The sequence below is a fragment of the Porites lutea genome, chromosome 9 (assembly GCF_958299795.1).
Source record: "Porites lutea chromosome 9, jaPorLute2.1, whole genome shotgun sequence".
Lineage (NCBI taxonomy): Eukaryota > Metazoa > Cnidaria > Anthozoa > Scleractinia > Poritidae > Porites > Porites lutea.
Window position 1 is genome coordinate 12,900,647 of NC_133209.1, and position 27,385 is coordinate 12,928,031.

General features: G+C 41.9%; 1 protein-coding gene across 1 annotated transcript in view; it reads right to left on the reverse strand.

The window, feature by feature from the left end:
* The window catches only part of LOC140947800 (dynein axonemal heavy chain 12-like), a 118,150-nt gene that overhangs the window by 40,064 nt on the left and 50,701 nt on the right, over positions 1–27,385 (reverse strand). Inside the window, exons 28-53 of the mRNA XM_073396996.1 lie at positions 27,205–27,325; positions 26,963–27,092; positions 26,434–26,551; positions 26,265–26,342; positions 26,095–26,187; positions 25,584–25,730; positions 24,096–24,233; positions 22,415–22,666; positions 22,202–22,287; positions 22,014–22,125; positions 21,539–21,616; positions 21,219–21,359; positions 21,026–21,109; positions 20,239–20,424; positions 20,020–20,133; positions 19,727–19,915; positions 18,847–19,137; positions 9,298–9,362; positions 8,837–9,131; positions 8,630–8,692; positions 7,780–7,922; positions 7,454–7,528; positions 7,138–7,219; positions 6,953–7,009; positions 6,338–6,459; positions 846–1,038 (exon numbers count right to left, since the gene is read on the reverse strand). Of these exons, the coding sequence (XP_073253097.1) occupies positions 846–1,038; positions 6,338–6,459; positions 6,953–7,009; positions 7,138–7,219; positions 7,454–7,528; positions 7,780–7,922; positions 8,630–8,692; positions 8,837–9,131; positions 9,298–9,362; positions 18,847–19,137; positions 19,727–19,915; positions 20,020–20,133; positions 20,239–20,424; positions 21,026–21,109; positions 21,219–21,359; positions 21,539–21,616; positions 22,014–22,125; positions 22,202–22,287; positions 22,415–22,666; positions 24,096–24,233; positions 25,584–25,730; positions 26,095–26,187; positions 26,265–26,342; positions 26,434–26,551; positions 26,963–27,092; positions 27,205–27,325 (3,453 nt within the window). The remainder of the gene's footprint in view (positions 1–845; positions 1,039–6,337; positions 6,460–6,952; positions 7,010–7,137; positions 7,220–7,453; positions 7,529–7,779; positions 7,923–8,629; positions 8,693–8,836; positions 9,132–9,297; positions 9,363–18,846; positions 19,138–19,726; positions 19,916–20,019; positions 20,134–20,238; positions 20,425–21,025; positions 21,110–21,218; positions 21,360–21,538; positions 21,617–22,013; positions 22,126–22,201; positions 22,288–22,414; positions 22,667–24,095; positions 24,234–25,583; positions 25,731–26,094; positions 26,188–26,264; positions 26,343–26,433; positions 26,552–26,962; positions 27,093–27,204; positions 27,326–27,385) is intronic.

Consider the following 27,385-nt stretch of genomic DNA (forward strand, 5'->3'; position numbering starts at 1 on the left):
GAGCCCCGAAATATAATTTTATGCAACACACGATAGTCCTCGGTGGCAGCCAAAAGATTTATACGTTGCATTCCTTTGTCTAAAAGGGAGGCCAAAATAAGAAATCAGGCCGGATTTTTTGTGTTCGACAAGTTTACTTTACAAGTAAATCTTGTCGACAAATCTGGTGGCGTGTTAACCAACCTTTTAAATATACTTTTTATACATCACGTCTGAGGTAAACTACTGTGAGGCGCTGTTTTTTTTAACATACAGACCTCGGACAGAGTTTATTTTTTTGCCGTATTTAAACTTATAATTCTGCAGTTATTAGTTTTCTGATAGTGGTCTGCACATGTCCCATTTTGACAGCTGTCAATTAACCTTAATTTGGCTTGTGCATATAGCTTTAAACTACTGGCAGCCAACTGGCAAGCCCTGCCCTGTGAAAGCGTGGTTTCATTTTGTTGTTGGTTATTGTGACAGCTTATATGTAGGGGCAAACCGACTAGTCTTTCATCTGAGCCCGCGAGATGGCCAGGTTATAATTGTCAGCGGATTTTGACAGTTGTCAATTCATCCTCGTACGGATGGCTTACATAACTGACAGGCTAGTGTCAATAATTGTGCAAGGTGTAATGTGACACTCGACATCGGCTTACATGTAATGGGTGTACAGACGATCGGCGTTCTTACGCTACGTCATAACCAAATTTTCTCGGATGGATAGTTGACCAAATTTTCTTACCCATTGTGCTCCGCTACTACTAAACTGAGTGTCCAAAACGACGGAAGCAAATGTTCCTCTAAAGTATGGCGAAAGTACAGCACAAACTAATACGATGCTATTTAGTAGGTAAACTGACCTTGATGTCTTCGCGCCATTCCGGCAAACCATAACTTTTAGAAATCTCAGGCTGAAAGACATGGAAGTCAGCAATAGCGGCCGCCAACCGAGACAAAGATTGTCTTCCACTGCCTCCAACTCCCACAAGAAGTGCATTGCCTCCTGGCTGCTTCAGGACGCGACTGATCCGCACCAAGTGCTCCAACACGTACCTACATAGAAATAATGAAATATATTATATAGACACGAGTGTTTTACTGGAAAATATACCACTCGTAAAATTCACAAAAACTACACCCGGGACCCGGGTGGTTAATTTTCTAAAATCTCACACGTAAGTTTATCGATGACGCAATTTCGGTAATTTCCCTCCGAAATTTGTAGGCGTCTTGCAAATGCTGCCAAACATTGCCTGAATGAAAATGGCAAGCAAAAGATTCGTCAAGTTTACTGAACAGGAAATTGCGTCGTTTACCGAGGGCCAAGAAAATACCAATACGAAGAAAACTGTGTCTGATCTAAATTTGGTTAAATGGAATTTATCTAAGTTAACCACCGCGAGCTTAACGGCCAAGCGCTCCACGAGCTTAGCGGTCAAGCGGTTCATAAGCTTAGCGTTTAAGGGGTCCAAAAGTTTAGCGGTCAAGCGGTCCACAAGCTTAGCGGTCAAGCGGCCCACAAGCTTAGTGGGCATCCAGCGGTCAATCCCATAAGTGTAGGCACACATGGTACATGGTAGCTTTGTACGCTGCTAGGATCTGTGAGTTCTTCGTTAAGCGTTTGTGCAGTGGCCTGTGGGGCGCTTCATTTAGCATCTTACTCAGCGTTTTTTGGAGCAGCAGTCCTACAGTGTGTTTTTTCTTGTATCCTTTTTCTTTCAATTTTTCAAGGCGTGCACGTCGTCACGTTCTTTCAGTATGCGAACCACAAACAACAGCTTGTCTTCAATGTCTTGTCCGGTTACCGCGTCTTCGCGTTCTTGTAGCGGTTCTACACCAGCTCCTCCAGTTAACACTCCAGCTTCACCACCAAGGCAACCTGTTTCTCTGCCGGAGAAAAACTCTCTAGCAGAGGCCATTTCAAGAGCTCTCGCGGAATCGCTACCTCTGTTGCTATCTTCCCTTCGAGATTCAAGTGGCGGGAACACAAACATGGCCGCGACGTCCGGTCCTCTCTCCTCGGCTCCGAATTCAACGCAGTCTCCGGCATCCACGAGCTCCGGTACTCCCTGTTCTACCTCCCAGTCTTCAGGTACGCTTGTTGTGCCCTCGTTTATTTCAACTCACAGCTCAGTTGGCGGTCCTTCTGTTGTCTCTACTCTCCCCGCCACGTCCTCTGCAAACTTGGCGGTAGTGGTTGGGGGCTCTTTTGGTGGTGCGACCGGATCTGAGTCCTCCACGTCTGCAAAACTCAACAAAGCATTTGTGATGGGTCCTGGCTATGCTCCAGTCCCGTATAAGCTTGTTTTTAAAATTACAGCAGAGCTTTTTGTAGACCTGGCTGACCTACTTCCAGACAATATTCGAGCTCAAGAAATCGACCCCTAAGCGTTTTTGGAGGGAAAATGGTGGTATCAGGGTCTAAGAAACGGGTCATGGAAATAGCAGACATCGTCACCTGGACAGATGCCTTCACAACCTTTTCTATGATTTTTTGCCACGCCTTACCCTCTCGCTGGAAAAATTTAAACCAGTACAAGTTACTCATTATTCAGACAGCAAGGCCCTTTTCTGACAAATCGTGGCTCCACTACAACATCGTCTTCAGAAAAAAAAGCCGCAGCCTCAGGCTCAACCGACTGGTGTCGCATGCACACAGACCTCACACCAGATCTCCGGCTACCCCTTCAGCTGCTTCAGGCTCCTTAACTTCCTCTGCCTTGTCACTAACAGAGATTCTGGCGTCTTCAGGCAATCCCCGGTCTAGCCAGTATTGCCACTCCTGGAATGATGGGCGCTTTCGCTGGCCCTTTGACCGCTGCCGGTTTCGTCACTCCTGTGAAAAGGGGCCACGGGGACCACCCTCGCATCCACTGCCCTCACCGCATCGTACGGAGAGAATGGTCCCGCTCCCCTTCTCAGTCAAAGGGGTGTCACCGCCGTCGCTAGGCCACCTCTAGCCAATTCAGCTGCACATAGTTTTGATTCTGTTCTCGTTGGTTCTCATGGTAACTTTTCAGCGTTACAGTTTCGTTCTCCTTTTGTTTTACCTTCTCAGCAGCAGGGTCTGTCAAGTTCTGGTTATTCGTTGTGCTCTCCAGCCGTTTGTCCTTTAAGACCGGTTTCTCATCTTACCTTATTAACGTGGATAGATTCCAGCATGAACTCCGTCATCATCCTAACCCAGACAAAGCTGCATACGTGGTCTAAGGCCTTCGCGATGTTTTTCACCTAGACTTCAATGTCACAAACGGGGAATACGGCTTCGGCACTCCTCAACCCTCAGGTCATCGAAAATAACTTGCAATCGGAAGTTCAGACAGGCAGGGTAGTGGGCCCCAGCCTCCCCTCCTCGTCCTCCATGTGAGCCGTTTCGGCGTCATCCCCAAACGCCACCAATCTGGGAAATGCATCTTATCCTGGACCTGTCTAGCCCTGCTGGCCATAGTGTCAACGACGGGATTGCAGGCGAGGATTATTCTCTACAGTACATGAAGGTAGATGACATTGTTGCGGGCATAATACAGCGGGAAATTTGATGTCAAAATACATACAGTATTGTGCCAGTCCACACAGAAGTTCGTCAGTTGCTGCGTATGAAATGGCGTGGTGTATTTTATGTCGATATGGTCCTGCCTTTCGGTGTCAGGTCAGCTCCATATATCTTCACATGTATAGCAGATTTGGATAGTATAGCATCCATTTGGAGTGGATGGCCAAGCGAAACAACGATGTCACCTTCCTGATGCATTACCTTGATGACTTCCACACTCTTGGCTCTCCCGGCTCCTGTCTGTCCTGTCCACAATCTGGACAGGTTTATTGACTGTTTTCTACGCTTGGCATCCCCCTCCATCTAGACAAACAAGAAGGGCCGTCGACATGCCTAACCATCCCGGGCGCGCTTTCCTCAGGGCAAATTTGATAGGATAACTGACTCGATGTAGGATTGGTCACAGAAGCGTTGGTTCAAGGAACTGGAGTCTCTAATAGGTCACCTTCAGCATGCCTGCAAGGTCGTACTTCAAGTTCGCTCTTTCTTGCGCCGAATGATCAACCTGCTATGTGCTTTTCGTTGGATGACCACCCGATTCGTCTCAATCAGGAGTTCTTTCTTGACCTAGCCTGGGGGCCAGAGTTTTTCCAGTCTTGGAAGGGTTGCTGCTTCCTTCAGTACCCCCAGTGGGATCCACTCCCCGACTTCGAGGTTTCTTCAGATGCCTCTGGGGTTCTTGGTTACGGAGCAGTCTTCCAGGGACACTGGTTTTCAGGCTCTCAGTCTATCGACTACAAGGAAATTTTCCCTATCGTCCTGGCAGCCTACCTCTGGGGTCCCCTATGGGCCTCCAAACGGGTCAACTTCCTATCAGATAACAACTCAGTGGTGGAAATTCTGCGGTCTGCATTTCAAGAGCCCTTACCGTCATGTCCTTGGTTCGCTATCTGTCCCTGTTGGCAGCTCGTCACTCCTTCTCTTTCACTGTGTCCCCAGTAAGAGGGAAGTCTAACCCGATCGCTGACTCCCTATCTCACTTTCAGTTTCGGCGCTTTCGCCCGCTAGCCCCTCATGCAGACCCCATTCAGACCCAGATTCCGCAGCAGCTCCCCTCGGACTTGGAACTTCGCTCTCAGATAAATGCCACCTCTACTTGACTCAGGGTCTTGCCCCTTCTTCCAGGAAAGTTTATGCTTCTCCCTGACGCCGATTCTTGGATTTCTGTGCTGAGGACAATAGCCTATCTCCTTCGGGATCAGCTCTTCCAGCAAGTGAAGACCTGCTCATCCGTTTCTGCTGTCATCTTGCCGATACTATCCACCATTCATCCATAAAGGTTTACCTTTCAGCAATCCGGTCCATTCACATCGAGGAGGGTCTGCCTTCTCTGCTAGTTGGTTGCCTTCGGTTACAGCATGTGTTGCGGGGTATCAAACGTCACCAAGGTTCAAATAGGCGTCAGCGCCAACCCATCACAATCGAGCTGATGCACATAATCTTTCAGTCCTTGAACTTCTCTGACTAAAATTATACAACGCTCGAGGCTGCCCGCTGTCTCCGGTTTTTTGGTTTCTTACAAGCTGGCGAGTTGACTGTCAACTCCCCCCTTCAATCCCGACATCCACCTTGCTGCCAGCGATGTCCAAGCAGATTCCCTAGTCAATCCAGGCAGCTTCAGGATGAACATTAAGTTCCCTAAGACGGACCCCTTTAGCCAAGGTTGCTATATCTACATTGGTGCTGGAAAATGTGATCTCTGCCTTGTATGCGCCCTTACCCAGTATCTACACGTCCGTGGCTCAACTCCTGGCCTACTTTTCTTTCTCTCTGATGGCACCCCTCTATATCACCAATGGCTGACATCCAGTATTCAATCTATTCTCTCCGCTCTTGGGGTCCCTGGTTGCTACACCGGTCATAAAAGCAGCGATTTTGAGAAAACATATCATATCAAGACGGAGAAATGTTATTGATAGTAGCGATCAAGGCCAATTAATCGTTCTTTGACCTTTTTTCTCATTTCGTGCACGTCTATTGAAAACTTTTTTGCCGCCTTATGACTAAGATTCGGTAAATTATTACTGTTATGATTTAGCTATAATTCAAAGCTTTTTACTATGTATCATTTTTTGAATTTTACTTACACATTTTTCAGAGCTTTGCATATATTTTGTCATTGTAGAAACCTATTCAGCTCAGTGTTATTTCTCAAGATTAGTGTAAAAAATGTCTTATATTCGCGTACTGTAAATTTTGAGCCGTCCCAATTACTTTTTGACGAATAACAATCTATTATTTTATCGATGTCTTTTGTACTGTATAATAAAAAGAACATTACGCGGCGGCTTTAAGATATGAATTTTATTTTCTCGTGGCAACACAATATTTTACTCGCTGCGCTTGTTCGTAAAATATTGCTTTACCACTCGAAAATAAATTCATATCTTCGCGCCACCGTGTAATATCCTCTATGAACGTTGTACTGAAACAAGCAAAAATGTAATACACGATTGTGTTCGTTTTCCATGATTCTTTCATGAGTGTCACCTCCCAAAAGAGAAAAAAAATCCCGTAAAATCCCGGAAATAAGCCCCTCCAAATATAACCCCCCCCCCCTAGACTCGTAACGCAAAAAACCCTCCGTTAAAACGCCCCTCCAAATATAAGCCCCCCAGGGGCTTGTACTTGGAAATTGCCCTCAAATACAAAGTAAAACAACATTTTGCTTACTTTCAGAATTTTACGGTACATAACCATACAACACTGAAAGCCATTCAGCAAATAACACAACACCGTTGACACGTCATTCGTGTCGCACAAGACGCTGACATTTCAGATTGAAAACTAGGCCGGTACCTAAAGATAACCAGGTTCATCTGTGTCTTATGTGTTTGGTTATATTCTTCTAGGCATTGCTCCACAATCTTGTACAGCTCATCAATTGACTCCACTTCTTGGTAAAAGCGATCCTCGCCGACCTGATAAGAGTAAAACAACACTCTTTGTAACTCAATTTGCTGCAGCCTGAAAACCTTTGAGAGTAACCTCATTTATGATCACTCTGTAAATACATACAGTCCACTAATCCAAGAACGTCCCTGTTTAAAAAGGTGTGAGGAGAAAGCCTTCCACATAGGTAGTGGACACTCTAGGGCCTCTTGACCTCTTACACGACTCGTGTGACAGTTACGTAGATGAGTTAGTTAGTTAGAAATGACTAATCTAGAAGCCATAAACTGTCTTTCCAAACAGATCTTGAAAGGCACAGTTTCGTTGTTGTCTCTCGCCAGTGACGCAGTCATCTGAACCGAGTAGCGAGTTTTCTCAGGTAACTAAGTAATTATCTAAAGGCCAAGGCTGACTCGGCAGTCGGCATTCAAACATGATAACCCTTTCTGCAAAAGGTCGTGTTAACAACAGGCCATCAACTGAATCTAAAAGTGCTAAAAAAGGAAAGGACAGTAGGCTTACCGCATCAGGATTGAGAAAATCACAGAACATCAAACTTCTCATGTCATCCTCAGATGCCTAAGTAAAACAAGTTTGAGCAAGGAATAATAAGTTAAGTGTGACAACCGTACTCTACAGTCAAATAATATACAGCTCATATAGGAAAAAAAAGGCAAAGAAACGACTGTCATTTGGCGTATAGTTACCGATTTTTGGTTAGAAGACAAGTGCTTAAACAGGGAGTCGAAGTCATCCTTCAAATGTTCTTTAGTGACTTTTTTTAGTAAACTGCAAGAAAGCACATTACAAATAATATTAGGGGCTTTTACACTGGCCTGAGAGTTAAAAATGAGAAAGATTTTTTTCATCTAAATTCGAATGCTTTGGATACTCTTGAAGTCTTTGCCGTTCTGGGATCACAATATACTCTGAAATTCCATAGTCGGACTCAATCACATACTCATAGTCAAATCTTAAGAGCGCTTTTAACAGGCAACACTTAATTGAAGCAGTGCCACCTACCTATGCAACCAGGCCCTGTCATTGTCATCAACAAGACGATCGTAAAATACGCGGTACACCTCATGTACCCACAGCCTGGAAAAGAGTGAAAAAGAAAAAGGCCACAATAAACCCAACGATCTCTGCGACTAACTGCGAGAGGGTGAACGAAATCATATCATCAAAAGCAACATGATTATCCGCGGTGAAGCGATATCACCACGTTTTCTAAGAAAACATACGACTTAGTTCCTTGTTGAAAAGGTAATTTCATTTACAGTAATTTGGACTGCAGGGTGCGTTAGAGGACATAAAAGACACGACGGACACAGTTTTCAGTGAGCTACCTGCTAAGAGTTTTCTTATCACTTAAAGCGTCTTTCTTGATAAGTAAGACGCCCCGGATCACCCGTGAGAAGTCCCTCAAGTTGAATGTGTAGTGCGACTTGGCTGGCGTGGGCAACAAATTCGCCATGGCTTCCTTGTACACCTAAATGCAGAATATTATCATTTGGTGACTAATGCTTAAGTAGTAAATGTGCTTAAATGAAAATGAACTAAGTTGCCAACACAGAGCAGCTACTATGTTTTATGAAGGTCGGCAGTTGCAGCATTTGGCACCCGCTCTAAGCACTTGTAGGACCTGTTTCGTCGTTTTTATTTCTGCCTCTTCCCTCTCAACCCCTTTTTTCCCCATGGTTAACAGACAATTGTGATGGGTTCCCGGATGACTGTGGGCATGAGAGCAGGGGCTCGGCTGGTGACACACTCACACACACACATTTTTAACAACTGATTATGACATACATGAAGTCCGTTTCCGCCCGCAAAGAGGCAGGTGGAAATTCAGTGGTACAGCAGTCATTAATAAATTAGAATGGTTAATTAATAATAAATAAGTGAATAAAACTTACACGTGATTACCTTACATTCACAAAATCAACCTAATGTAACAAATGTAACAGTTACAAGTATATATAACTGCAAACTGAATTAAATTATTCAAACTGTGTAGATTGCTATTTTCTGAAGCAGAGCTGGTCACAGAGAAGAGCCTCAACCATACCGGGCACCCATCTTTCATACAAAGTGATACAGCTAATTAAAAAAATTGTGATAAATTAAATAACCGTTGAACTGAAGGTGACTGTTTTGAGGTCTAACTATTCATTACAAGATACATTTTTGCGCTCTTACCTCCATTGTTGCCCCTACAATCATGGTGCCCATGGTGTAAACATCATTAGGAAATTCATTGTTCTGTAGGAAAAAAAACCTACTTAAGTACTCGTAAGCTTTCAAGATTGCGCTACAGCCTTTGTTTAAGACTGATGAACACCTATAGACCTGGAAAATTCAGGCGTCTCTTGTTGAGCAATGAATAGCAGACACTACACCACTTACTCTAAAGTAGAAGCTGACAATTGAAGAGAATATCCTCTGCATAGTATCGTCACCAAACGTAGCCACCGATATCACGTTGAAGTGTCTTAAAAACCGAGGAGTGATGGGGTTTCTGCCACCCCCTGGGGGACCCATAGCGCAAACGAACTGAAGATCGATCAATGTAACTTTCGATGTATCTTTACGGTCGTACCAGTTCCCGTGGTCCAAATACTGACGGAGCAGTTCGATTGGCGGCTGGGCACCATACTTTTCCAAGGCAGGCATATTTACATCATCAACGAAGATAATAAACCTAGTGAATCATTATATAGACAACGGTTTGTACGCTAAGGGTGAAAATAAAAGAGAGGAAAAAAATACAATAAAACGGCAGCAGCAACAACAACAACAAAGACAAGAATAACGATACAACACTATGACATTGAGTATGAGGGCACCTAACACTGAAAATCACTTACCTTTTGCCCACGGGTGGACCAAACACCCCTTTTCTTCTCTTGTCCAGTTTCGACATGATGATATCCTAAAAAAGGGGTACTGTAAGTACCATGGTATCTTGATTTCTAAAAATAGTTTTCGTATTCTTTGCATCATGCTGCTAATTTGAAAAGGTGTCGCCTAAGTCCTTCTTAACAGTAGTACACAAATTAAATTTAAGTTTTGTTTTTGTCTGATATTAAGTTATAAAGCCTTTCTAACTGTCCTGTTGCGTATATATAATAATTTTTGGACGTAGTGACCTACAATGAGCACATTCCGCAGGACATTCCTTTCCTGAAAGGAGTGACTTTTCACACGCAAAGCATGAATCGCAATAAGATCAAAAGAGACATTGGCCGTCACATTTTAAGCGATTTAAACTTCAGCATAAAGGGAAGGGAAACCTTAAAAGCGACCCATCCTACCATCTTTTGAAAATGACACTGATAAAAAGCGCCAATGATAGCTTGAGAGACGTCTTTATCCAATGGATGTACACACACACACTCACTCTAGCCACAAACACAGAGAGATTTGCAATCACGTTTTGGAAGGGAAAAATTCATCAAAGGTTTAAACTTCAACAAATAGTGAAGAAAATACCCAAAAGGTAGTCATCGTTGAATTTTTTGAAGGAGACGATAAAAAACCGCAGTACGCTAGCTTTAAACACATGTCGATTTAATGGCTGTTAACAAGCCATCACAGAGTTGAGTTGTCCGTTTTCACGACGTAAATCCCCGAGAGTAATCTCTTACATTAACCTTACAGATATTTCTCTGAAATAGTGTAAAGATTAGGAGAGCCGGACGGTGCACCCCCACTACGACTTCCCAAAAATGCACCCCCCCCCCCCCCCCTTCCGTGAAAGTGCAACTCATTTCATAAACTAGGCTACGTCACAGGCAGCCCAGTTAATAAAAGTACGCAGTAGGGTCATTCCATGATCATGGATGTTACATTCCGAATCATGGACGTTACAGTGTGCAAAAAAGATAACGAAATTAGTGATGTCAAAAATGCAAATTCCCTGTACCTTCTTTCTTTCCCACAAACATTTGAACTCTGGCCATTAAGTTTGAAATAAGCTTTATCTTTCCCTACAATTTTCACCTTTTTAACGAAAAAACATAAGACTCATCTTTAAGCTGATGTTTATGTACTTTTTTTGTTCCATGATTTAAAATTTCAAAGAAGCTGCTTGTAGATAAGATGTTTCTAAAAGAAAACCCTTGTTTCAAGCTATTTCTTAGCATTGTAATGAAAACTGGATACGTTTGATACTTGGTCTATTAATTAGAGCATCTTTCAGTTCAACATTTTTCTCAAATTTTAGAGACTGTAAGCAATTTAGAAGTTTCAACAGAGCTATATTGACCATTTGCTATGTTCACTTCAAAAGATGACATTTTTGTTGACTATTGTAGTAAAAAACCGTAAAATTCCGAAAATATGCCCCGGGGCTTCTAAAATCAAAGGCCCTTTTTGAGAGTCTTATATTCGGAGGGGCTTATCTACGGAGGAAAATTTGCGTTTACAAATCGATTGGGCTAGCCTTATAGTTCGAAGTAAATTTACCGTTTTTGCGTTGTTTTATTTTGTATTTGAGAGCAATTTTCCAAGTACAAGCCCACGGGGGGCTTATATTTGGAGGGGCAATTTAGCGGAGGGTTTTTTGCGTCACCGGTTTGGGGGGTTATATATGGAAGGGCTTATTTTCGGAATTTCACGGTAATTCGCTGTTGCCTCCAATAAGATTCTAAGTGTTCTCTTTAACTCCATAATAATATTCAACAATGCTGAATATACATGATCATTGTTGTATAACAAATTAATATTACAACCAGGCTTTTTTGGCAATTATTAGTGAGCTTCCTGCAGTTATTGTTGTGATGATGTAACGTCCATGAAAGTAACATAACAAAGTAACAAATTCAACATCAAATTTTGTGTGTGTCCTTTTTTAAACTGATTGGTTTTGTTGTCAGATATATGTTACTTGGCCAAATAGAAAAGCATCTTTGTTGTTTTTTGTATCGGGCTTAGACGACAGCTGTTAGAGAAAAAAATTTCCTTTAACGTCATATAACGTCCATGTCAATAGTTTTGGCAGTTACAAAAAATGTAATTTGAAAATACTATGGCCTTTAATGGAGAGCTATGGTTAAACTAAACATTTCATGTTACATTTGATCTTTATTGAACTCAGTTGTTTGAATTACTGTTAGAAGATTATTGACTTCATTATTACCGCAATTTCAGTCTTTTAGTAGTCCCTTACTTTGGGTACCCCCCTCAGTATCGAATGGTGGATCTGCACTTATGTCCTGATGATTTTTGAAACTTCAGTCCTTCGTTCCGGTTTGATGATCAACCAACATTTCTTGGCATTAGGGAAGTAACCCAACGGAGGACCACTCTCTGATAGTTCATCCCACCATTTCCTTACGTCTTGCAGGGAACCACTTCCGGTTGAGTCATCAGCAAACCAACACTGTTTTGCTGCGCTTGAGACGTGCAGTCGCGTTATAAGTGGTTGAAGACTTATGGCGTATAGGCTCATGGATAGAGGGTCACCCTGTGTGGCGCCCTCTGCTGATATTAGTTCTTCACCGCCTGTAATGAAAAGACGCGCAGGTTGTCTATAGGTGTTTATCACGTAGGTAGCCAGGGTCGGACACAGCACTCGGATATTATGTAGTGCTGCAGCTCTGTTCAGGGCGTTAAAGGCGTTTGATGCATCGATTAACAGGACAGCATCCCTTTCATCCACCTCGAAGATGTTGGGCATTGTACGAATTGCAGCTTCACTTCCGCTTTTGTGCCCTGCACAAACTTGAAGGGAACCACTCGCGTCAATGACATCGGGCTTTGTCACGTGCATGACACACTTTCCCATTATCCTCTGCATAACTTCTCCGACACCGATCGGCCGGACAGCGCCCTCTCCTTTGTCCAGGGGGATGAGGCGATTCGCCAAAATTGCCTCAATACTAAGGGGATCGATAAATTCAGTGCACAAGCGTCGGGTCATTGCAGCTATTGCTGCACACAGGTCTGTTCCAGATTTCGCCGAACCCATTCGCATTAACGCCTGAGGGACCCCCAGAACCTTTTGTTCGCAGAGCCGCCTCCCGTACCATTTCCCCATTTATCTATTCGTAAATTGAGTCTGGGACATCTTCGACTGGCCCGAAAAGCAAAGAACCCAAACGGGCTTCCTGTGGACTTGGATGTTTCTCTCCGAGCTGTGCCATGACGTCATCACTTAGAGGCAGCACTCCCCTCCCCCGCCCTCATCGTTTTCAGAGTTGATTTGCGCTGACATAACAAGGTTCGCGAAAACTTGCTGCATTAGGTGGATCAACCCTCCGGGAGTTTCTGAGGCGCTTTTGAATCATCCGTCCTTCGCGCAGCTATAGGGACCTTTAGCATCACGTTTTTTATGGGTTACTGCAAACCGCAAACCACAAAAAGTCACGTGACCACCGCCTTGCGGTCACGTTTGCAGTTTGCAGTTCACGTTTGAACCGCAGGAAGGGCTTCCAGCTAAGTGATTTACGGCAAGGTTTTTTGCCACAAAAAATTGTACAGCCTCGCGTTTAAAGGTATGAACTAGCTTTTTATATCCGTTTGCGATGCGTTTGTTGGATATTTGATCTCGAATCAATGAATTATTGCTGAGTTTTGGGCGATTAAAGTGACGCACTTCGACTTGATGAAAACAACACGGTGGGCCTAAACAATGAAGGCGTAGTTCAAATCAATTTTATATTCCTTTCTGCTGTACTAACAAAGGAAAGTACTCTTTTCCTTTCCAGTGTTAAATTTTTTTTTCTATCTCGTTACTGAATTCGTAACTTAACTCAGTCTCTGTTTAGTTCCTATTTTTAACGTATCACTCCGCGAATTTCATTTTATTTTGCTTGTTTATTTGAGACTGGGCAGCCCATGCTTCATAAAGCCTTCTGGTTTCTTCTGGGCTCCCTTGCAAACTTACAATTCCTATATGTATTCTTGTATTGTATTATATTTTGCCTAAATAAAAATGAACTGAACTGAACTGAACGCCTCGCTAAAGTTTGAAATCTCGGCAACGCGAAACTGCAAACGCGTAACTACGGTTTGTGGTTTGCGGTTTGCGGTTTACCTGATGCTAGAGGTCTCTAATTTGTCTATTTCACCCTCATTCCACAGTACCAGACGCTTAGCCAAAAACTCTTGGTGATCTTTAGCCTTTGACTTTTGGCTAGGCTTTTGTAAGCCGACTGCAAGAAGTACAATCGCTGCTTTAAGAGCAATGGGCTGCATTTTTGATCCGTTGTTCCAATCGTTGATATGCTCTGTCATCTTATCAATAAACTCTCTTCCTACTTTTCCATATGGGACGAGAAAAGTATTTTTCCGCCATTTTGAGATCTCATTATATGCATTGTCAATGTTTGACAAGCTGACTGTTATAGTTCTTCAATCATCCTGCTGGCTTCACGCAAAGGTAGATGGTGCATAAATTGCTTCATGATTCGGCAAACAACCCAGCGCGTCATTTAAAACCTGTTCCGAGGTTGAGTGATCGGATTCCTCTAGGGTTTGTATAGCAAACATACACCTAATTGCAATAACGTTGTCATAGAAAAAAGCAAAAAGCAAAAAGCCAAATAGGAATTAATTAGCCATGTGATTTACATTTGCGTATTTTAATAATTTAACAATTATTTAGGAAGTCATTCACAATAACAAGAAATAATTCTGTAATTCCGCGCTGTAATATTCCGCACATGAAACACTGATGTGTGTAACAAAAGGGTCCTGACAAACGAGGCTTGGTTTGTGGCGCGGGGGAGGAACTGGCGGAGGAACGCCTCACCCTCTCCGCGATGGAAAGTCCTGCCTACATCCCTGATTTGTTGCTTGAAAATTGTGATCAGATGGTGTTGTGCACTACAAACCATACGCAGACTGGCTTTTCTATTTAGCATTAAACGAAAAGACGCGTCGCGTTCCTGGAATTTACCCCAGGCTATATTTATTGAAAAAAAATGGAGCCATTTTTTCTTTAGCAGTTATCCGAAGTACGTTTGTAATTAGAGCACGTTTGAAATCCGCTAGATGAATCAGCCTCGAATTGCATTAGAATGACACCAAGAAACTGATGCAAATGATTTGGCTTTCATATTATGTGATTAATACTTAGCTATAAGCTTGTGTGTTGTGAATGTGGCTAGCAATGATAATTTAATGCTAATTAATTCCTATTTGGCTTTTTGCCTTTTTCTATGACAACCTTATTGCAATTAGGTCTATGCAAATCCAGGATTAACTGATTTGCATTTTCACTTGGCTTGCCTCCATTGTTTTGATCTTGACTGGATTCGTCTTTTTCGCTAGAGATAAAATTGTCATCGATGTTAGACGCAGAATAAGTCGAGTCTAAAACAGACTCGTCAATAACTGTCTACCCCGTCGCGTTCGTCTCCATTAGAGCATCCTGATTCTTTTCTAGCCGTGCAGCTTGGTCTCGCAGATTTTGGCTTTTAAGTCCAAGAATTCCGTATCCTTTTTCTTCCCATAATTCTTTCATTGCCTCAATGTAACCCTTCCTCCTACCATTCAAATTAAACGGCGCATTTCCAGGGGTAACCAGCTCCCGTGCTTTTCGTTTGCATTCTAAAACATCTGTGTTCACTTGTTGCGCCCATTTCACTTTGGATTTCCAGGATACTGTTGAGTTGGCAGTAAATTTTGGTGGTAATTTCAGTCATCTCGCGTTCTAAACATTAGCCTGCTTTCAATGAGAGCGAACTTTATCGGAACTTGTAAACCTCATCCGCACTAGTCGTCGACCATGACATATTCGTGATAATAATAATAATAATAATAATAATAATAATAATAATAATAATAATAATAATAATAATAATAATAATAATAACAATAACAATAACAATAACAATAACAATAATAATAATAATAATAATAATAATAATAATAATAATAATAAGCCCTTCAGGGTAAATGCCAAAAAGCTCTACGGAGAGCTGGGAAAGAAAGCCATCACTATCCAGAACCCTCCCTCACTCGTAGAGGTCGAGACATTCTCCCTTGCATTCTGGAGCAAAATATGGGAGAACAGTAAGACCCATAATGATGCTGCCTACTGGATACAAGACCAAGCCAAGGAAAACCAGCATGTCCCAACTCAGAAATGGTCAGACGTCACCACAGAGGAGACCATCAAAGCCATCCACATGACCAGCAACTGGAAAGCCGCAGGATGCGACGGCGTGGCTAGCGTCTGGCTCAAACAACTGACCAGTTTACACCCCGAATTAGCCAATGCCTACAACAACATCCTCAAGAACCCAAAACAGTCCCCAGAGTAGCCAACCGAGGGTGTGACGTTCCTGATAACAGTCCGAAGACAAAGAGAACCCTAAAAACTACAGGCCTATCACACGCTTACCAACTATGTACGAGGTCCTGACCTCCATCATACTCCTTCATTCCCATAAATCCTTCATTACCTCAATGTAACCCTTCCTCCTACCATTCAAATTAAACATACTTCTCGAAAGTAACAACCTGCTCCCCAAAGTACAAAAAGGATGCCGCCGCAGGAGCAAAGACCAGCTCCTTCAACAAAGACATCCTTGAGGGGATGAGCCGTAATCTCTCCACGACCTGGATCGACTACAAGAAGGCCTTCAATAGTGTGCCCCACACCTGCATCCTCAAGAGCATTGAACTCTACCAGATCTGCCCCACTATCACCCGCTTCGCGGGGGAAAACATGAAGTCGTGGAAGATGATCCTCCACCAAACCACGATAAGGGAATGATGACATCCAGACCTATCAAAATCAAAAGTGGCATCTTTCAAGGACACTCAATGTCACCTCTAGTCTTTTGTCTTGCTCTTGCTCCTCTAAGCTCCCTCCTGAACAAGAGTGGCTATGGGTACAACACACTCCATGGAAAGATCGGCCACCTCTTCTACATTGATGACCTGAGGACCAACGCAAAAAATGACGACGAAAAAACGGGCCTGTTGAGAACCATAAAATCTTTCAGTGACGACACAGGCATGGAGTTCGGATTGGACTAGTGCGCCAAGCCCACCTTCAAGAGAGGGCGACTAGCCGACTCCAGTAACATTGAGCTCGACGTCAACACCATCATCCAGGACTTAGAACCGGAAGGTACCTATAAGTACCTCGAAGTCAGCGAGGGAGACCAGCACTCTCAGATGAAAGAGAAGATCGGGAAAGAGTACTACCGCAGAATCCGGATGCTACTCTAGTCTGAGCTGAACTCCGCAAACAAACTGGAAGCCATCAACACCTCGGCAGTACCAGTGGCAAATTAGAGTTTTAACATCATAAACTGGACATTACAAGAGCTGGCTAAACTTGATACAAAAGACTAGGAAGTTCCTGACCATGTACAAGATGCGCCACCCCAAATCTGACGTGGACAGGCTGTACCTGCCCAGAACTGAAGGAGGTAGAGGGCTCATACAACTGGAGCCTTCCTACAAGTCAACCACTATCGGTCTTGATAAATACCTCCAGAAGACGTAGGACACCCTCCTCCACTTTGTCAAAGACCATGACGACAGGAAATCCTTGTACTTCATAAGCAGACAGTCAATAAAGTTCAATCGGGGACTGGGAGTGCCTGCAATACCACCTGCAGAGGATGAGACGAACACCACCTATGCCCGTATAACAAAGGCCAAGGCCAAACACTAGGGTTGCCAACAGCTCAGGTCCAAGTGGAAATCAAAAGCACTCCACAGCAAATACCCACAGCGGGTGAAACAGGCTGACGTGGACCAAGATAAGACCCACAGATGGCTAAAAGCAGCTGGCCTCAAGGCAGAAACCGAGGGCTTTATCATTGCACCCAAGATCAAAGCCTCCCAACACGCTGGTACCAACACAACATCCTCAAGAAGCCTGACGGGGACCCAAAATGTAGACTGTATGGCCGTTTCGACGAGACCATTGACCAACTGGTCTCTGGTTGCCCTGAACTGGCTAGAACAGAATACATCCACTGACACAACAAGGCAGCTGCACACATGCACTGGAAGATCTGCAAAGAGTTTGGCATTGAGGTGAAGGAACGATGGTATGAACATGAACCCAAGACTGTCACCGAGAATGACAGCGTCACTGTTTTGTGGGACATGCACATCCAGGCTGACAGGACCACAGCAGCTAATAGGCCCGACCTGCCTTCTCACTGACATGACTATACCCCTCGCCACCAACACCTTAGTCAAAACAACGGAAAATCCTACCAAATATATAGACTTGGAAATCGAGGTTGAGCGAATGTGGGGGCTCAAAAGAACAACAGTCCCGGTGGTATGGGAGCCCTTGGCACCATCAAGAAGGATATGGAAAACTACAGCAACAAAATCCCTGGCAACATCAAATAAAATGAACTCCAGAAAATAACTCTCCTTTCCTCCTTTCTACAGCCCATCTTCTCAGACCGGTCCTCTCCATCAAGTAGAAACCCTCTTTGCCTCCCAAAGTCTATGGTTTGGACTCGGATGTTGAGAGAGAAAATCAATCGCAATTACACTAGTATATCTTTTATGATAATTAAGAATTTATAATTATCATTTTAGATTCTAGATACCTTTATATTTTTTAAATTTTTCTTTTTTTGGAGCATTATTTATAGCGATATTTTTTTAAAATCATATATTATATATATTTAGATTTTACAGTGCCACATCTGAACAGTAAAACAATATGTTTTTCGTATCTCACCTATATTCGGACGTGTTAAACGGCCTTCATGGTGTGTGATGCTTGTAACGGCCATTCACCCTGATGAAGGCCGTTTAACACGGTCGAAATATAGGTGAGAGACGAAAAACATATTGTTTTTTTCTTCACTTGTGGTACTGTATTTATTGAGGTGTGAAGGGAGTGTCTTCTAAAAGATGCTTGTGATAGGTTATATTTAGATTTTAAGTTTAGATTTTTATACTAAGTTCTCACCATAGTTAACGCGTTACGCTCACGCGCCCCGTCACACTATTTTAAGTGTATATAGCATACAAAAGTTTTAACTGCTGCATAATAATAAACAGGGAGAGGAGGAGAGAAGTCAAGAGGGCAGTAACACTTAAGAACCTTTGCCTTTTCTCCGAACTTAAAAAGCTGTAATAAGACATGCGGAACAAAAGGCAGCCTAGTGCTCAATTTGGAGACGACGTTGTAAGTAGGTTTGCTTCTTTATGGCCAGATGGTGACCAGAAAACGGCCCCACTAGCCTCAAAAGAGCAAATGAGTTGAGATCACATCTTAGGCACAAGAAAAGTAAAATTGTTGGATGACAAACTTCGGGACAAAATGTTTATGTTAACCGTTACGTTAACCGTCTCTCGCGGAGGAAAAGACGGCTGACATATCAGACTGTGTTTATGATAGTCTTTTGGTAATTGTGCTACTAGCCCTCAATTTTAGTAACCTGTTTTACTTACCACTACTAAGACGTTTTATTTACCTGCGTTTGATTGGCGCTGGTTTGAGCAGAGAAGTTGACGAAAGCTGGAATAAACAAGTTCTTGTCGATACCATTCATGAGTTTGTCCTTGATGTACACTGATTTGCCAGTTCCCGTGGGACCAACAAACAGAAGGGGTTTGTTGTTACTGAACATGATTTCCATCAGATACGAGTAGCGGGCTGTGTCCATGGTGGGTACAATAATATCACTGATCCGCTGCCCTTTACCCCCTGCAACACCTTCTTTTACTGTCTTAGTCCAAAGAATCCAGTTTCCTCGACCCTTGCGCTGTAAAACAAACCAAACAAACAAACAAACAAAAACATTCGTCAGTATACACGAACATCAAAAATTTCTAACAACATCTGCTACGTATATCAGGTTATTTTTTTCTGTTCTTTTTTTTTACTAACCTTTATAAATAATTATACGTATTTTTGAGTGAACGCGGTGGAAAGCGCAGTTGCTTTTCAAATTAAAGGTCTCTGTGAGCCCCTTCGTAAACTGAAAAGTGGATAAGCAAGATGAAATCGTCTTTCAAATTACGTGCTTTCTTTAACTTTAGTATGAGCTACAGCAAAGTTATACCTATTTTTGCTCATCGGACATCCTATTTCCAATGTGAGTGAATGTAATACATTTTCCCACAACGCTGCTGTCACAAGACTTATTCCACTGAATTTGAAGAGAACTTTTTCAGAGTGCGATGTAAGCTGTCACCGACAGTCAACTGAACACATGAGCACCCCAACAAGTCGTTCATAACGCGAGTGTTCCAGTTAAGAGTTAATATTTATATTTTGCTCCACTTTTTTACTATCTATATAATAAATATCAGATTTGCTGGGCATGGCGGCCTAACAAGGATTAGCCTTACCTCAAACATGTAGTCATAGACAAGTCCTTCATGTGGAATAGGTGATTCAATCTTTCCAACAATGGATGGGATGGGGTGTTCTTCATTTTTGCCTGCCATCAAATCTTTAAAGAAGGCATCAAATTTGACTCGACTTTCTGTGTCCACACAGGCCCCAACTGACCACACCACGGCGAATAAAAAAGATGACTGCAAAAATGAATCGAAGCATTTTTCGTACAGAAAACAACAGAAAAAGTCACATAACAAGTGGAAGATTAAATAATCAGTGACATTTTAATGTTAAAACTTACAATCAGCCAGGATTTTAAGTACTTCGTATCCTCTTGAGGGACATCCTTCATTTGAATTTCCACGAGGTTCATCAGCGAGCGAGCTAGATTGCTATCTTGCAAAAATACTGGTTCCTGAAGAGAGATGAGAAAAATCCGTTAAACCAAGCAAAGACAATATTATTATGAACAAGAAGACGAAATTACTACAACTCGCTTGCCTTGCTTGATTGTCAATACCTTACAATGCTTGCGCACAAAACTGATGGAAACAGGTAAAGCCCACTGGAAGAGTGCAGTGATGAGTTTTTCGTGTTCACTCTTAAGTGTGTCAGGTAACATGTTCATCCACGACTGCAATACAGGCTGCCAGCCAAGGGAGGAAGGCTCTAAATAGATCATACCACAACGGCTTACTGTAGCAGGCTACCAAACAAAACAAAACGCTTATTAGTTGGAAAGCACATCTCTTTTGCACGATGTATGGCTAATAAGCTGCCTCAAGGTTGATTCAAGTAAGGTGGGGAAGGGGGGCGGGGGGTGGGGGGAGACAGAGCTTTAGGAGTCTACGAACAGTTTACCCGGGGATTCCTGTAGAATGCAAAAGAAACGCGGATATTCATAAAACGTACTAGGGCATCAACCAACAAGTCTAAAAGATAACAGGGTTTCAACTGGGAAAAACCTCTTAGAGTTTTTTCTAGAGTGGTCTTTTTTAGCTCTAACCGCCCTGGGTCAGGTTCCTCAAAAAGTGGTTAAGTTAAACCCAGTGTTAAGCCGAACTGTAACGTTACTTTTTATATCTAGCTAGGAAAGTATAAATGAAGCTTCGCAAATGTTGTCGAGCGTTACCTTCAAAATTCAGTAATAAAAGGGTCCTCGGCGGGTGGAATTAGAACCAGTGACCTCCCATTTTAGGCGCTCAAACTTCCGAGCAAGAAAGAAACTTATCGTGAACTAAACGATTACTAGGTCCATTCGAGACAAAGTGTAAATTACCGCTACATCATAATTTAATGATACTTACGGAAGCTTGTGAAAGGTCTCTACATTCGAAGATCAAACTCATTACATTTGACAATTGAATGATTTCTCCACTCATAAGACACAACTAAAATTAAACAGACGCGTTAGAGCAGAGAGAGAGAGAAAAAAAAACAAAAAGAAAACCAAACAAGCCAAGGGCCACTTTTTTTCTATTTAGTGGCATTGTATTTCACCTTCTTGTTGTCATCCAGTACGGTGTTCATACTCTCAATCCACAGAGTATCAATAGGTCCATCAAATATTACCCACTTCTTAATTTCAGTTTGGTCCGCTGCATACTCACGGAACGTATTAGCCACGATTCCATCTGTCCACTGAGAAGAACAAGAAAGCAGTTCCAGTATTACGTGTTTAAATGAGATAAACATGTATGTAAATAGCTTCAGAACAGTGCACCACAGTTTGCAGCATGGAAGTTTATGATTAGTCGAGGACTAAATTGCGGTGCGCACAATGGCGTTCTCGTGCTCTTGTGAAGTATACGTAGTCTTACCTCGTGCGAGACTGGATCAAACTGACCGAACAATTGTCCCATGGTAATAGCCTTTGGATTTATTACACGATACCATACCTGTACAGACAATAACACAGGTAAAACACAATGAAGCAGAATAAACGAAAACAACTAAAACAACTACTTTGTCACTTGTTTCGTTCTGATTTGTTAGAAGAATAAACCAGGCATCATAGGAAATCGAACACTCCAACTTTAACAATATATTTTTTGACAAAATAGTTAAGTAATTTTATCTCTTTAGCAGTAGTTCATTGTTCCTAGAGAAGCGAGGTTTATAATTTTGTCGGAATTCGGATCGCGCGTGGATGATGACGGAGGCCATAATTAGGACTGCGCCTTTCGGATGCAACAAAGGAAAGTCGTTATGCACTTGCTTACTTTGTAGGTCTTTGGAACTTTTGAATGCTCTTCGTCTTTCACGGTCGATCTGGATATTAAAAGGCATATTTACCTTGTTAACATTCTCATCCTCGTAGTTTCTATCTGACAGCAAGTTAAGAGTCTCAGCCAGCACCTCAAGAACTTTGGTCTTGCCAGAAAATGGATCACCCACCATCATAAATCTACAACATCCAACGAAGATCTGTTATCTGTTGTTACTAAGGAAAACTGAGTAAAGATCGTAAACATTCGTCTTACCCATGCCGAACAATCATCATTTCATAGGTCTGGATAACCTTCTCACTGAAGAAATCTACCATTTGAATATTCTTCTTGTCGCAGACCTATTCAATGACAGATAAAGCACCGTGTTTTAAAAATCGCAACAAAGAAAAAAGGAATGCCCTACCAATGACCACCAGGAAAAGACTACAAAGTAAACTCAGTAACCAGGCCTGATCAATAACTAACCTCTTTGGCTGTTTCCAAGAAGGTGCCATAGTCAGCCTTTGGTAAAGATACCCCGGGGAACAGATCGGAGATGATTCCTTCAAAGAGCGGAATATCATGGGAAAGAAATTTGGGCAGGTTGACATCCATGATGGATCTAAGAAGCAGTACATTCTCATCATCTGATGGATACTTTAGCTTCAGGTTACCAGCTGCTGCTAACACAGCTTTCACTGCACGCATACCATAGTCATAATGGAACTGCGACGACAGCTGTTGATCAAAATACAACGTCTTACTCCAATTAACTGAAACTGAATGTTCAGGGTAACGACGTACTACCTTAAACATGACTAGAATCCCATCACCTTGGAACGTCCAACGAGAACTTATCAATGCGCGCTAGACTTTTTTTAGATTCCTTTCAATTTGAATTTTCTAAGTAAACGCTTGAAAAGGACAATAACTTTATGCCAAGGAAACTTCTAGACAGATGCTCTTTTGGTATCACCTTCAAGATTTTTCAACCAGTAAAAGAGCTTTCCTTCGACACTTAAGGTGGCTGCACACTGTTTTGGCAGTTTGTGAGTATATGTCACTTGCTTCATGGCAAGAGAAAGGTTGCAGCTCACAAACTTGTCACGTGGAAAATACACTGATGAAAAATTTTGATTGACAGGTAAAATTTGACGTTTTCGTAGTTTCCATGGCAACATGAACGTTTGAATACAACCTTTAAAATTTCGCTTTTCCACAGTTTACATAAAATTCGCTCATTAGATTTTCCTATAAACTTGCACACAGCTTACTTTGATTAATCATTACCATTTGAAACTTATTTCACCAAATTTTAGCAGACGGGTTTTTAGATAATCAGTAATGGTAAAAGGACTGAGTGGAGTCCAATTCGGTCTGTAATCATACGAGTGATTAACAAATCAGACGACCGCGTAGCGGGAGTCCGATTTGTTTAATCACGAGTATGATTACAGACTGAATTGGACGACACGAAGTTCTGTTACCAATTAATCATAACTTTAACAAAATTTGTGATATATAAGGCCCTTTTTTGATATCAAAACAGAGGAAATTCCAATTTTTTTTTGCTAGTAGTGAAAAAAAGCCATTTAAGCGAGCGCATGATGGCGCGGACTCTCCAATTACTTAGGCATGACGCGTAGTGTCCTATTAAATTGTCCAATTAAGGCTGAAATCAGGGCAGTTGATAGCCAATCAGATTTGAGAATTTTGTTATAGTTATGATTAATAACATAATTGTACTGTTATTATCAAATGTCGCAAAATTCGTCTGTTCAACTTCCATTTGAAAGTTCTCATTATTTAAAATACGATAAAAGTGAAAATTCTGCCAAATGTCACAAAATTTTAATGAGTAATTCATTAATTCAGTAATTCGTATTCTCTGTCTTTCGTCGAATTTAAAACACGTGCTACCGCTGACCGCCGGCAAAACTGTGTTCAGCCACTTTAACAGATCTCACCTGGCATTGCTGAAAATCCTTTTAATGTTCTCTTGACTGAGAATTATTGAAACTTCCTTATTAGTAAGAAAATGGAGATAGCCTGTACATATAAAAGGGGCGGTCTAGGTCTTAGAAGAGGAATGGTATTCCAGAGTGATGCACTCCTGATAAGTGCAAAATAAAGAAAAAAAAACTCATATGACTTTTTTGCCACCCACCTGTTCAGAACAAAGTTTATAAGTGGTAACAATCTTGACTGACAAGTTACGTGCATCAACAAATCCATAGGAGTAGAGCATGATTTCTCCAATCAAAGCATAATCTGGCACCATCATTGCTACGGTGCGGAACAACACCTGACGAGAAAACCACATACGCAAATGACAATTCCGACAGAATCACAGGTTGGTAAAGTTAATATACGTGGTCTTTTGGAAGGATTGTAGCGTCCATCTGCAAAGGCTTTATGGTATTATCTACCTCGGATAAGAAATACTCCTGGATCTGAATTTGACACTTAACGTTTTGAAACAAAGAAAATTATGACCATTCACAAATAAACGAAAGACATCCTTTTTGTGCTGTCTGCGTTACCTGTCAAGTATCCTGCAAAATTGTTACATCAAATCAGTCATCACGAAGAACCTTTTACACGTGATTTGTTTCAAAATTTGTAACGTAAAGTACCCTTAAGTTTATCACAGTCGCTGACGTAGGTTGTCTACCCCAAAATATCGCTCTTTAAGTTGAAATATTGGTACTTCCAGTTTCATTCTTCATTATATTTTTGTTCTCTCTTTTGATTTTAACTCTGAATCATTAGACAATCCTCATTAGAACCAGACTAATGCACTGTGCTATGCGGTGTGAAAATGGCAAGAAAATCGAAAAGTGCTGCCCACTGGCAAGCATACAAGAAACATCGAAACTCTGTTAAGAAACAAATTGATCTTGCGCACAACAAATATGTGAACGAATTAATCGGTGGTAGTCTGTAGGAGGGGGACGGAAAGGCGTTTTGGAATTATATGAAGCTTAATCGAACTGATTCCATCGGCGTACCCCCGCTGAAAGTTGAAAACAACGTAATTGATTCCAATAAGGACAAAGCCAACATCTTAAATAAACACTTTCAGTCGGTTTTTCATATATGAAGACACCGCAAACATCCCAAACAAAGGCCTGTCGCCCTTCCTGAAATCGGAGATATCGTGTTTACCACAGCTGGCATTGAGAAACAAATACGAAACCTGAAGCCAAATAAAGCAGTAGGACCTGACTAGATATCGCACACGCTCAAAACACCCCTATTTATAAGGTTCCGACACATCACCACCAACACCAATGCCTACAAGTACTCCTTCTTCCGTCGCACAATCCCTTCATGGAACAATCTGCCTACGTCAGCTGTCACTGCTTCCAGTCCTGACGCCTTCCAAGTATATGCTCTGCCTATCATTAGAACCTTCTGCCAATTGACCCATGAACCTTGTTTTTAATATTACATCATATATATATATATTTTTTTTTCTAGTATCTTTTGGATGAATATGAGTGTACATAAGCTAGTTGTAAATTTGTAAGTGTCAAGTACGATATCCTGTAAAATGTATTTTAACTGACATTCTTTTAGCATCCTGTATAGTTGTAAGACTACGAGGATTAAAATATAAGTACGTAAGTTGGAGATTTGACAATAATTGTACCTTGAGGTTATCTGGGAGCTCAGATCTTCCTGCATATCCCGGATTCATGGTTATAGCCACAAAGCAGTTGGAGTTTAAGTTTAACTCTGTTCCTTCAAACACAAAACGATCCTGATGGGCAGCTATAGCTCTCTGGATGCATAAGATCTAATAGTGACGACGACAATAATTCAATATCATATTAAATTTGAAGGCAGTACTCTTTGATATACAGGAGTAAATTTCTATAAATTTGTGATAACAAAAGGCTAATCTAAAGCAGACTAACTAAACATATTACAAACTGTTACCAACACCTACTATATATCACAACCACTCCCTCATTAACAATGGACAAATTCCTTTCTTTCCATCTGGCACAAGTTCAAATGATCTTTCGGGTGTTGTACCCGGTTTCTCGACGGGAGAGTCACTGTCACCAATACAATTTTATTCTGGTTTACATTTGCTCTTTTACACGAAAGCTCTGTTCTACGTGTACATAATCTTTGTAACGTAAGAAAGAAATTACCTGCTGAGCTACCACAGACAGCACCTCCAATTCAATGCGATTGAACTCATCAAAGCAAGCCCATGCACCACACGACGCCAGTCCTTTAAAGAACTAATGACCAGGAAACAAGTTAAAGCTAGTTAAACGATGGACGAATAATCATAAATCAAGTAACAGTATGCACTTACTTTTCCCATTTGCAGGTAATCCAAGCCATCTGAGCAGTTAAATACAACGCACTGAATGGCAAGGGCTTTTGCTAGATCCTACACAAACACACAATTAGAGATCGTTAGTTACCGTAGTAGCAATGCCTGGAACGTACACCGTCTGAAGGTACTTATCAGGACATAATACCTTAGTAGTTTCAGTTTTTCCAGTGCCAGCAGGACCTTCAGGTGCTCCTCCAAGATTCAAGTGAAAGGCACTTACAAGAGTACGGTAACAGCGATCTGTGAGGGGGGTGATGACCAACCTGAAGAAAAGCGACTTACACTTGGTTTTCTAACAACAAGTAGGCTCATCGTTTCTTCGTTTTATTGGTTTAGTGAAAACAAGGCAAGGTTTCACTGGGATAAAAATATATGGCTTGTAAGAAAAACCTAGTATTCTCAGAAAGAGATCTGCTAATCTGGCACTTGGCAATCCCATAGAAACCTGGCGATGATAGGATGATTTTCAATCTCAGTTACCAAAGAAGAATTCATTACACTTAACCAAATCCAAAGGTTTGAGCATTTTCCCGTCGTACAGATCCAGCTGGCTCAAACAGCACAACCAAGGCGGCTTGCACTAACACTAATTAATAACGCTTTATAATGTTTTGCACTTTTCTTCGCTTAGAATGAACAATAATTGAAATTGAGATGTAGACTGTAGTTCTTACCTGCCTGAGTTACCGAGGTACTCATATCCATACCGTACAGTGGCATTGATGATCCTCACCAAACAATTGTCTTCCTCCCAGTAATAGCGCATCTGACATAGCCACTGAAAATCATTCTCCTTAGAAACACCTAACGGCGTAAAATAAATACACTGTAGTTAATTCTTCTGTCCTGAATAAACAGTTGGCTTGTGCTGGCGTTGAATGTACTAGCTTCTTTTCACTGTGTCTAAATGACTTACCCTTCTGAACCATATCATACACTACATCCCTGGCATGAACATCAATCACTACCAGTGCTCCAAGAGTGGTTCTGGTCTGTTTTGACAGCTTGCCACGAACGAGGACTACAATGTCTGAAAGCTGAAACAAGCCAGAATCATTTTCTTAAACCTGATTTGCTATGGCCTCTTCCCTTTCATT